This window comes from Saccostrea cucullata, unplaced genomic scaffold (assembly GCF_032062105.1).
Source record: "Saccostrea cucullata isolate Sc308-1 unplaced genomic scaffold, CSIRO_AGI_Scuc_v1 ctg1735, whole genome shotgun sequence".
In the NCBI taxonomy this organism is placed as follows: domain Eukaryota; kingdom Metazoa; phylum Mollusca; class Bivalvia; order Ostreida; family Ostreidae; genus Saccostrea; species Saccostrea cuccullata.
Window position 1 is genome coordinate 55146 of NW_026924021.1, and position 13496 is coordinate 68641.

Sequence of the window (13496 nt, forward strand, 5' to 3'; positions counted from 1 at the left end):
TGGGGCAGCCCCCAGACTCCTTGCCTTAACAAAGTTATCCACGCCCCTAATCACAAGTCCTGTATCCGCCAATGAATTACCTGGTATATACGCCATATATTTTATGCAATACTTGGAATTAATGCTTTAGTAGCTAAATCAGTGACGGAAACAGAGAAGGGGGGTTATGCCCCCCCCCTTTGGATTTTTTGCTTAAAATTTAGAGAAGGAATTTGGTTGCAAAAACATCCCCCCCCTTAATTAATAGCACCCCCCTTTCGTCAAAACTTTCAGGTATCCATTTTTACCAGGCTGCATGACCCTCTCCCACTTTTAATAAAAACGACCGATACTACATCCCTGTATCCTATTTTGTTTAACTAAATATATGTAAACATACATTAAGAGAATTCTTTTCCTCTGCGACCCCGTCCCCTTAAAAAGTTCTAGATCTACGCCTGTAAATCCACTAGCTACACAGACAATATTAATATTAAACAATATCTTAATTTATTAAAATGTTTATATAAAGATTTGTAATACTCCAAAACTTTGTTAACAAAAAAAAGCAATCTGATCTCATTCTACCTGTTTGAAGTTGTGTATAATTATGAATGATTCTAACAGTATATATTATTTTAAAATCTAATAATTTCATAGGTGACAGATATTGTATTGAAATATCAACATAACACATGGTAAAACTGTTGAAATATATATACACTAAGTCTTAGTAAAATACCATAAATTAATAAGTGAGTTATAAAATGTATTTTAACTAAATAAATGCAATTCTATACAATTATTGTTTTTATAAAGTAATTACAAATGTCATGATTTGTGTAGAAAGCAAATAAAAATATGGGTATATTTTGATTTAATATATACATATACACATATACATGTATAATACTGTGAGTGTTTTGTTACATGTAACACTGAACAACAAATAATCACTGTAGATACTTGTACACTGTCAGTGTGTTGGAGCCATATTGTCCCACATAGAGATTGTTCTCATCATCCACACACATACTACGGGGATACTTTACCCCTTGTTGTTCTGTGAGTAATAGAGACAAGAACTGACCATCCTGATCAAGGAGGTGAACAGTGTTACTGAACAAGTATTCATTACACACCAGGATGTGACCGAGGACATCAGTACAGATTCCATAGGGATAGAACAATGACTTCTGACGTGTGTAGGAGAACCTGTGTTGTCCTGATTTATTCACCACCACTACTCCTTTATCATAGTCTGATGTACAGATATCTCCATTGATGTTTTCAGTGAGGTAGTGTGGTGCTCTATACAGTTGCTGTCCTTTGTTATCCCTCTGTATGTTCTGTAGTTCTTTTCCTGTCTTGTTGTACCTGGTGACTTTACCAACCATTCCCACCAGTAAGTCCCCGTTGATGTGGGAGGAGTGTATGCTGAGTGGTCTCCAGTCTCCAGTTTCAATGAATTCAGTGATATTATTACCATTTGTTATCCTATTGATGACTTTCTTGTTGTAGTCTGTAAAGATTAGATCCCCATCCCGTGTGACTGTGTGGTAACCACGTCCACCACTGGTTTTTATCTTCTGTGTCACATTCCCCTGTAGATCTGTTTGGACAAGATTACCATTACTGTCACTGATCCAGAGTCTGTCTGATTGATCTAGTGATACATGGAATACACCATCAACACCTGGTAAATTGAACTCCCTGACCTTGGTGACAGAGGCAGATAGAGACAATGTTTGTTTCTTGTCAGATTTCTTTCTATCTTCTTTCATCTCTTTATGTGTAGGTTTCATTGCTGTATTGTAGACACTCTCAATGGACCTTATTTCTCTCTTCTCTGCTTTAGCATTGGGGATCTGTATTTTACCAAGTAATTTGGTGACATCACTTTTGTTGTATTGACCCGCAGTAAATCCTGGTGTGACTGGTTTTGTTGTCTCTGGTATGGATTGGATCTTTGGTTTCTTCTCAGACATTAATTTCTGGGTTTCTGTAGAGGACAGGCATCTGTGGAGCTCTTTGACAAGGTTATTAAGATAAGTGATGTAATCCTCCATGGTCTTGTCTTGGGTGTTTAGATCTTCTAACAGTGAATGCTCTATCTGGTCTAACTGCTTCATGTTCTCAGATATGACTGTGTCCACCAGTCTTTTCAGGGACTCACCTTCAGACTTCATAGATGTTCTGATGTTGTCCATGATGTGTTTGATTTCTGAGGAATCTTTTTTGATTTCTTTCTGTAAATCTTGTGATGTGGGTAGAAAGTAGTCTTCTATCTTGGAAATTTCCGCTTGAAAATCTGCATATTTTTCTGCATAAATTGTCTCTAGATCAGTGAATGTATGCCCGCGATGCTCTTTTTGTGTGGCACATTTGGAACATACTGGAACTTGACATTCTTCACAGAGCATGTCCACATCTTTAGTGGGGTGGATCTTGCATTTCTCCACAGGAAGTTGTCGTTTGCGTTGCTGGTAAAGGACCACCTCATGGTTCCTGTTTTCTGGACTTTTCAGATGTTCCTCGCTGCATTGTTTACACAATCTTTGATGACAAGGGTTGCAATAGAATTCACAGTTTCTTTCACATTCTTCAATGCCACATTCTAAAAAGTGTTGGGCTGTGTGAGGAATATCCATTTTAGATAACGCCATCTGAAAATGATCAAACTATTAATAAAGAAGACAATCATTGAAATGAGTTCTACGATACATGGAGTAATAATATGATATAAGTATTGTGACGTAACCTATTTTCGATAGTATCCTAATTTCGATAGGCTTATGTTAGCAATGCCAGACAAAAATTTTAAAATGAAAATTTTTAAATTTTCTTGTTGTGGGTGCTTTTTACAGCCTATTTAAAAGTCAAAACAGAAAAAATTAACTTGATACGACAATTTTTAATAAAATGACAGACGTTTTAGTACGGCACCCCTGTGAAATATGAAAAACAGATAAATTACAAAAACCAGCAAAACGCAACCCCACTCAAGTTGACAACTAAAAAAATCAATTTTCTACATTTTATGACTTCTAGGTGATAGATATATGTCTCTACTAATAATTAAGACAAAGAATAAAAATTACTCATCAATTATGGGACAGTCAATACCATGATAAATACGACAATTTCAACAAAGCGTAAAACGAAAAGAAACCAAATTTTAGCTTAAAATCATATTTAAAGTTTCAGCTACTATTTCACAGTAATAATAAGTTTTGTGTTATATTTCAACATGATCAATGTATAGAATGTGCCTTTATATCCATGAAATCTTAATTACATTTTACTTATAGCATATGAGCATGACATAGATAAGTCCAACGAGTTGTATTAATAACATAAGTGTATGAGTTGATTTATAGGGTTTTTTCCCATCTCAATTAAAAGGTAATAAAATTGAGAAGATTTTTTAAGCAATAAATGTTACAGTTACTTATTATTTGAATAACAAAGGAACAGAAAAAAAATGTTTATTAACCAAAAATACCACCCCAGTACAACGTTGAAAATCAACATACCGTACCTCGAAATTTTAAGCTTTTTCTCCCAGTTAAAAATGTTTAGCACACTAGCTATATATAATAGCTTACATCCCCTATTCATACATTAAATGAGATTACTGAGCAATTCCAAGTCATTTATAAAATAAAATGGTGGTGTTATTTAAATGAATCTCTGCTGAAAATTGAAACAAAATGATCAAATGCAATCACTCAGAAAGAATGAAAATTAAGAAAACTGTATCCACCATGTTTCAAAGAACTACTAGTTTCAAAGAATTCTGAACAGAATTTTTAATGAAAACTTACCCCAAAAAAATAATCTATAAGTTAGTAAGTCACTAAGTGCCATCTTTAAAGCATTTCAAAATTTTTGGTCTAAAAATTCTTGTACATTATTTTTTTTTTTATAAATACATACATAACATACATAAACAAATACATAGAATTACTTACGACAATGTAAACATATTCACATCACTCGTATCTAGGAATTTTGTTTGAGAATTTTTAGATGATCAACTTATTTTAAAGTTTTCAAAAAGATTATTTTCATAGATAGCCTTATTATTTGCATAGTTACGTATATTGTATTTCTTTAGTGGTACTGACGGTCTTTCCTAGCACTGACAGTCGTGATTTTTCTTACAGATAATATTAAAAATATGTCTTCACATGTGTAATACAGCAAAATATACATTGCAATACTTTCTACACATTGTTTGGGGCTTTAAACTTCATTAACGAGTTTAATTTTGCCACGAAGATTTACATACGAATTTCCTCTGACCCAACTTCCGGTTAAGGGAACATGAGATTATCCATAGACCTAAAACAAAGGGACCGCCGACTCCGATGACGTCACAATAGATATCACTATACGATCTCCCTCCGATTGCAGCGCCCTCACCGGGATGCATAGAAAACATCCGGTATTACAAAGATAACGTTATTTACATCTACGTTGTTGAGATATTATAGCATTGAATGAATTAAACTTTTGCCGAATGTACCAATTTTTTTAAGCTAATACACTAAAGAGTTCCTTGAGCAGTTTTTGAGGTATTTATCTTCTTTTTGAATGTGTAAAAAAAGCTAAAACATGACTGATGTTCTGACATCATGATCACAGAGAAGTTGTCAAACTACATGCGAGGTTGCTCTATAGATGCTGTTCGATGAAAAAAAACGTTCATATTTAATTAAGAAACAAGTAGGCCTATTTATTGCGTGGAATTTTTAAAGAGCAAAGGTCTTATGATTCATGAAAACGCCGATGGTTCGCAACAGGTCCAGGGCTGACGTACGTAGCACCCTATTATTAAGGTACAGTAACACGAGTAATAAGGAGATAGAAATTAATAACCAACAGGAGTATTCCTTGACAAACCCATAGGCGCCCCCCCCCCCCTTTTTATTTTCAAAGATATACATAATGTAGACATTGATCATTGGGGCGTGGGTTTAGCCCCCCCCCCCCCCCTTTCAACAGGCACGTATATAGTTTAATTTTAAAAAAATGGATAATTGGTAGTGTTCGGATAAAAATTTGGTACTAAAAGAAGTTCGATCCTACCGCCCCCCCCCCCCCTTAAAAATAGGATTTTCGAGTTTGTACAAAAAGGACACTTTTTTTTTGGCTTGTCAAACTTTTTATTGGTTTGAATTTTAGTATAGAGCTAAAAGGTAGTTCAATATTTATGCTCACAAATTTGATATGCATCTTTAAAAAAAAAGAAAGAAAGAAAAGTTGTATCCCATTTTTAGTATGATTCTTTAAATAAAAAAGAATACTTTTCCTTTACTACATAACAAGGTATAGGGGGTATAGGGAGTATAATTTCATGAAAAGAAAAAAATGATAAGATTTACAAGTGTATGTGTGTTTTGAGCTACATTAATTGTAACTGCAGAAGTTAAAAGATCAAACAGTTTAATCATAGTGGCAATTGAACTTGTATATATATATAAAAAATAACTTAGTAGTGTTTGTTCTTCAAAGCTGTTGAGAAGACTGAGAATTATAATGCTTACATTGCTCAGCAATTATTATTTTGTACTTAGCAGTTGTGATTAATTGCACTGGAAATAATTATTTTAAAAGACATTTAATATGCCATATATCTAAAGCAGTGCTCACAAAATATAAGCTCACTATAGAAAAAGATGACTTGTTAAACTGTAAAATCACCTTCACAAATTTAAAGAAGTAACTCTCATATACAATTCTAAACCATGCATAATTAATGACAATTAGCAGTGTTTTAAGTTGAATGACATTTTTAATCAATAAAAAAGTGGAAAAGTCTAATATATAACAATGATTTTAATAATATTTCATTCCAGTCAAAATAAATTACATGTATTTAATATTTATATTGATGCAGTTTGTATATGAGTTATGATATACAAAAGTTAATAATAATCCCATTCTGGATATACAGTATAGTTGAAAAAATTGGACTTCCAAACAATCCAGTCATGTTCAACTCCTCCTTGCATAGACACACCACTTTTGTTGTTTTGTTCCCTTTGAATTGTTCTGTCACATTTAACTTGTCACACCAGATGGTACATGGAATGGTACATGTTCTCGAACATTTTCCATAGGGTTTGGTGCCACTGTGCAAGGCAGACATCATCTACAAACCTTGTGGGGGAAAAATAAAAATCTGTTATGAATTCTATTGATCATTGACAATCTTAGATTAACACTGATTAAATAATAAAACCTAAAAGAGTAATTACTAACTTTTTAAAAATACATATGTAGTTCATTATAACCATAGGCGCTTGTTTTTCTAGGTGTGTCAAAGTACCCTCATTAAAATAAAAATTCGCTGAAATAAGCACGTTTTAAAAATGTCATATTTACTGTATATAAAAATCATTTTTTAAGGGTACTCAGATACACCTAGAAAAACGCATAATACACAAAATACACCATCCTGAAACCAAGCGCCTGTGATTATAACGGGAACATATCAATTTATTACCGGTAAGTTGTTGATCTAAATCTGTAAACGGCAGTTCACGATGTATTTATTTATATCAATTCAGCATAGATCTGAAATTGGTCTTTGTTTAAAAATTGGAAGATAATAAATTATTTTTGTAAAATAAATAAGAAGATAATCATGTACTACCGTAAAATATAATCGACAGCATTCAAGAGATGTCACGTCATGGTCAGCTGATGTCTGCATTTAAAACGTTTCCATCGACTCCACAGCGTAAAGTTATAACTTCCGAAGTAGTAAATCGAGATCATTTCGTGGAAGGAAGATTAGATAAGTGATTGATTTCTCTAATTTGTTGATATTTCCTTAAAGAATGCAAAAAATCATGCTGCGACAACAGTAATTTCATTACAGGAAGTTTGTTTCTATGCATCCCGGTGAGGGCGCTGCAATCGCAAGAAGATAGTGATTGTGACGTCATAAGTCGGCAGTCCCTTCGATTTAGGTCTATGGATTATCGAATGTTTTCAAGTATATTACGTGGGCATACTTGAATGAAATCTTTTGATATCTGTAGTTTATACAATAAACTTGTGGAATATCATCCCTTTTTTCGCGTATTCGATCGTTAAAGCTGAAAAGGGTAGTTGACAAAAATTCAATTTCGTTTACTAACAATGCCTTATGAGATTTTCCCGGTAAAATGCTGTTATACACTTAGTTCAAGGTCATAACTTTCAGAATATCCACCAATCAAAACATAGGAGAAGGCAGGGAAGGTGTCAAGATGCGTAATATAACATGATGTGCATCGGGGTCGAAATCCCTTGTGTTTACAAAATTATGCGCGCGCAGCGCCACCTATACCGCTGGCATTGCTACTTATGTTTTTAACAATAAATCAGAAAACCTTTCGTAATTTTTTGGAACTCTTATCCCAAAATTACCACCAGATGTAAAAAGTGTAATAAATCCAAAAAGATCGAAAATTATGCCATTTAGAGAGATGAGATTTTATTTTTCTTTTTTAACTATTCAAATCACGCCCTTTTCTCATAATGCCAAAAAATTTACTCTAAAACCCTATCTCCTAAGCCTGAAAACAACATTTGATGTTTAAATGTTATCGTCTGTTAAAAAGCTCTGTGTTATGGCTTAAAAATAGATAAGCCTCACTTTGAACAAACTTCCGCTTAAAAAAATAAAGTATGGAGGCCTGTTACGGGTATTTTATTTTAAATTTTGACATCTTTTAATGTTTTAAGTTTTGTTTCTGTTGATTTATTGTTCGTTTTTTTGTATGTATTTTCCATCAAAAGGGGAAATTACAAGAATTATTATAGGCCAAAGGCTGTGGATAATGCTTTCCTTGCAGACAATGGCTCCTGGCTTGAAATTTCAATTTTATAAAATTTCAACCAAAAAATGAACAAAAAATAATTTTATAATCAAGTATATTTTATTTGTTGTTAAGATTATAGTTGAAAACAGGACAAATTAATCTAATACCAGAAAAAATGACAAAAACAAATAAAAGAAAACAAAAATCCACACAAAATAACATAATTCGATGTTTTAATGACAATAACTGTGCGCCATACTTGCTATCGAAAATAGGTGACGTCATTCAAAAACAACTCGGATTATGGCGGATCCAAAGAAAGTTGAAACAGTACTGAAATTCTTGATTTCAAAAACAAATAAATGTCTGAATATATTTATTTACTGTTGACTAATAATACATAAATAATTGAGGTGAGAAAAACATAGATGCCTAGATTAAAATTCTAACTAAAGTTTTACACTATCGAATACCGGTAACGCAAGGATATATGGACAACGAAATTTCAATTTGATACGGTATATATATATCTTCACACAAGATTTTAAAACAGTTATTTCTCCGAAGCACATGAAATTCAGATCACTAATTACCCCCTCCCCCCCCCCCCCCCAATCACAACTGCATCACACTCGGGTCATAAATGATTAAAATGTTTTTGTTACTTACCTTTTATGAATTACCTATAAATGACTTTATTTACAGACTTTGGAATGTGAAAATGATATTTGAGGCGAGACTTGAACGATATTTGTAATTTACTTCCTGGTTTGAGAAAAGATTTAAATGTTGTGGTGGGAAAGGGGGAGGACAAAGGACTTCGATCTTCAATTGGCTTCTATAGACCAGAATACAAAATATTAACATTTACAGAACAAAAATAGTAATGCAAAAATGTCTAATCAGACTGTAAAAAATGTCTCGTCATAAAAAAAAATAGCACATAAAAATATATAATGCTAAATTTCTTATTTAGTAAAAATGCTAAGTAGCAGATACAAATTTCTTATATGCATTGCTTATTATTTAATTATGACTTTCTAAAACTTCAAAATGGAAAAAAATATTAAAAAGGATTTTTGACAAAAGCAAGGAAATATATATTCGAATTTAATTTTTCAATGCATGGAAACACAAAAAGGCACAAGAAGGCCTAAATTGTATAAAAACAAATTACATGCAATGCAGTACATGTAAAATATCTCTACAACTTCAGTATTACAATGTGGCAAAAACTACAGAGACTGACCCATTTCTGAAAATGCACTATCATTTAAACTTTTACAATTACAGTATACATGTACATTTACCTCGTTACAACATTGACTCGACAAGAAACATGCATGGACAGTTTTAAAAAATGCATCTGTGAACTGACTTCGTCGTTTTATGCGTATGTTCTTCATGTGCATCCTCCTACATTTTCCCCAACCCCCTTTAAACACACACTTGTGCATACAGAAATAATAACTGTCTGTACTTTTTAAAGCAATATATATTAAAGAAAATAATATATCACGGTTATCTCTCTTACACCAGTATGTACATTAACAGCAAATGAATTTGATTTTTACACGAATATATATTAATATAATTTAATTTCACTTGGAACGCGTCATTTGATTGGTTAAACGTTTTTTTCCGTTTCGTTTAACATAAATTGCCTACATCACAATATATCAAAAATATATATGATACTTTTATAATGCTCACTTTTAGGCCTTTTTCTGGAGGAAATATCATATACATTGAAATTAAATTATAAGAAATGAAATTTAGATGGCGTTATCTAAAACACTTCGCGGTTTATAAAGCGTAAACTGCCCCAAGTTATGTTATATCGGATAACATAAGTTGAAATAAGCTTCATTCCTTAAATCGTATGTATTAAAAATATTAAATCTGTTTTTGACCTAAAATTGAATATTGAAACACATTGTCCAGATTTCTTGAACTTAATTTTTGCTGTAAAATAATTCTAAAAATCGCACTAGTACGATAACCATAATTTTGATTCAAGTGAAATTCAAGTAATTTATTAAGGCAACCTTTTGCATTTTTTGACGGAAATGTACAATCGTGTAATGATGTCTGAAGCTGAAGCGTTTTCATGATGAATGTATGGTCTGTTTGTCAACAAGATTTCACATTTTCCCAAAATCATCATAGCAACGTGGTGCAGCCGAGCGGCCGAGCCAGCCTGCCATCTTTTTCTGAGAGTTGTTTTAAGATGCTACAGGTTGGTTCAGCTTAAATGTCTTTTCATATAATTATTTGTACAAGACTGTTTACATGTGATATTTTTTAATATGTTGTACAATGTATATGATGCATGTACATTACATTGCAAACTATACTGTGAATACCGTATATATCAGACTATCTCACTGAGGGAAGAAGGTCAAACATCTAAAAGATAGCATTACGATAATTTGCTTTGATTTACTGAACTAAAGAATTGATTACAGTATTTCAATTGAAACATTTATATCACCAAGTATGCATATGTATGCACTGGTGTAGCAAAGGTCAAGGATGGTAAAGAAAAACATTCCAAAAATATAACTTAAAAGATGAACAACACTGTCAAACGGGACTGTTTTATTATCAATTAAACACATAATTTAAAGTAAACAAATTAACAATCTTCAAGGTAGTGCGATATACATGTATACATTGCAGTACAGATATACCGGTGACAAGTGGCCAGTGCATGTGTACGGGAAAATCTGTACAAAGGACATGCAGCTATTATAACCAAGCAAAATGTATTTCTATGCTTAAGACATATTCTTTAATGAACCAACTGTCCAAGTTTAGTCCAGTTATTACATGTGAGCTCAACTGACCATTTTTAACAAAAGGTTAATAGCATCCATGAAGACTTTCTCCTTTATTTACTATTGTAACTGCGAGTATCCGTCTATCGAAAAAAAAAAATTCCCGGTAAGAACTGTTTTTACACTACCTGTATCTATAAATTTTAATATGATTGCAGTGCGCTTTTCCACCAATGAAATAAACAATAAACGTTCAAATCAATAATACAATAATTATACAATATTTAGTGTACTTCATCCTTTTTGAATTTTTTTTTGTATACATGCAGACGAAAATATGAACTTCGTTATAAATCAGGAACTAACGAATACAGCTATTATGGGAAAAAAAAATACATTACCCGTTTACGAGGGTTGGATATTTCTTTTCTGTAACAACTTCATCGCTAATTTCTGTACGTAAAATAAAGCAAACAAAATCATTTTATTTCTCTTGAATCTTGCATATTCCTCGTAGTCATATAAGTACAGTACCAACAAGACCAAACCAGACACAATTAAGGCAGTCACAGATCTAGAGCAGTCCCGGGGACAGCGTTCTGGGACTGTTTGGGGGGTCAGGTTGGGTCTGTTGGTACTGTACCATATAAACTTTATAAAGATTACAGTAGATGATGGCTTGATATTTATAGTCATGGAAATATGCAGACCGATATTGACGACCTTTTATAAAACTATCCTTTTAAGTACTGAGTTTGACTCAATTTGATACATTACAGATCACTATTTACACCATGTCATTCTACCAACACTGTAAACAAATTAAAACTCACTCTGCTGAGCACACACGTGTATCTTGTATATCAAAAAGCCAGTATAATTAAATTCTTTTTAAAAACCCAATTTAAAGTCTTTTCATACGTTTTTTTCCCTTACTCACGATTTCTCCTTATTTATTGCATAATTTATGATTTGTATGTTTTTTTTTATAATGCCTTACTTTTCACCTGATCTAATACAGCTCTTTTGAAAATTTGACCCAGTCCCCTTTATTAACCAGTGCACGGTGTTTGTATACCTAAAGCCTGTGGATTATCGTTAACAGCTTTATGTGAAAGATAACCATTATAAATCATCAAAAAGTAATTATGCATATACGATAAAATTTCAATTAATATGTCAATTCAACATTCAAAAGAGAGTAAAGTTCACAGAGTTCCGAGATTTCTTTAAAGTGAAAATAAAATAGAATCAAATAAAATTTAAGAATTGTGATATGAGAGGATCTTGATTTTTTTCTTCATTTTTAATAAGGGAAAAAGAGCATAATTTCAGACTCGAGGAGGATCTATGGGAGTTTTCCATTGTGATATTTGACAGCTAGATTTTTTATGATTAGATCTATCGGCGCGTCCTCTCGTTTGAAAAGTCAATCAGATGTAAATATGATTTTGAGGATGTCAAAATAATAAAATCATTTCCCAAACGGAAAAAGAAGATAAATTTCTTGTATGTTTCTTATCACTTTGGCAGGTGAATTTCAAGGCACCAACGATGAACTGATAATGCTACGTTTACACTATGTTCCCGGCAGCCCCGGCATCCCCGTTTGCCCAAAAATTAATTATCCGTTAATTTTACTGTTATTTTCACATATATATCCAAGTTTTGACAAGTTCTTTTGCGGTCTTTACGTTTATCATATGAATAAAACAGGTGTGATTTCAATGCGCACTACGGTTCTGCCACGAATGCACGTTTGCCTTTACGTTTTGATATACCCCGTTTCTCGCGTTCTTATGAAGTTCTTATACGTTTCTCACGTTCTGCCAATCTAAATGAAACATTGACTACGGGAAACTATGGATCACGTTTGTACCAGAGAAGGTCTCCTAACCAGAAATAATCATTCTATCATGACCCTTCGAAGATAATACATCATGAATTTCCAAGACGAAGATTTTATTTTCGCGTGTTTGCTGGGTGCATACCTAAAATCACTTCGTCAAAATGAAGAGAACCAGCAGCAGTTACAGAGATTATATATGCAGCAACTAGGAATGAGACGAATAAGACGGATTTTGTTCAGACTCGTATATAATGAAACTTCTCTGCAGTGCCCGGCTTTTATATGCTTCCTCTAGACCGCGTGCACCGTGTCAGACCAATATCTACAACGCAACGCAGACCATATATTAACATGCCGCGACGAACCGCATTGAAACAAACGGCTACCATACACCCTAGTTTGCCGTGAGGACCGTGATGAAACGTGGCAGAACGTGATAAAACGGACAACAACCGTGAACTAGCCGTGACAGAACGCGGACTAAACTTAGCAAAACGTCTCAGAACGTGAATGGACCGTGAGATGAATGGAAATATACATTCTCCCGTCCCTCTGCGGACTGCCTAAAAAATTTCTGTTACGGTATATTACGTGCTGTCGCGTTTTGTTGCGTTTATTCCGTTTTACTACGACCTACTCAAAAAGTTTCATATCTGCAACGTGGCCGCCGTGGCAAATTTTTTGACAGTTTAAAAATCTGGCAAGGCATTTTACGGCAATCGCGATGAGTTACGTTTGCCCATCAAATGAATGAAAGTTTTCTCACGCCCGTCCCGTTTTTTCCACGGTGGCCTGAAACGTGATTGCCGTGGCTGCCGGGAACATAGTGTAAACGTAGCATAATGGGTCTTCTAGCTTTATAAGAGAGGTCCCACATAAAAATTAATTATCCGTTAATTTTACTGTTCAAGTTTCACATATATAACCATTTTTGTCAGAACGCACTTTCATCTTACGTTTATCATATGAATAAAACAGGTGTGATTTCAATGCGCTCTACGATGGAATGTATTTGATTTATGTTATGAAATATACCCCGATGGTGACCTAAGTGGTTCAATGTCCCAT

The 13496-nt window shown here is 33.3% G+C and overlaps 1 protein-coding gene across 1 annotated transcript; it reads right to left on the bottom strand.

The window, feature by feature from the left end:
- Nucleotides 1-253: 253 nt before the first annotated feature.
- On the bottom strand, nt 254-8499 carry LOC134265506 (tripartite motif-containing protein 2-like). Its single transcript, XM_062747725.1, has 2 exons — nt 8469-8499; nt 254-2645 (listed from the first exon to the last, which is right to left on the bottom strand). The coding sequence occupies exon 2, from the start codon at nt 2643-2645 to the stop codon at nt 933-935; it is 1713 nt and encodes a 570-aa protein (XP_062603709.1). The 5' UTR covers nt 8469-8499; the 3' UTR covers nt 254-932.
- Between the last annotated feature and the right edge of the window lie 4997 nt (nt 8500-13496).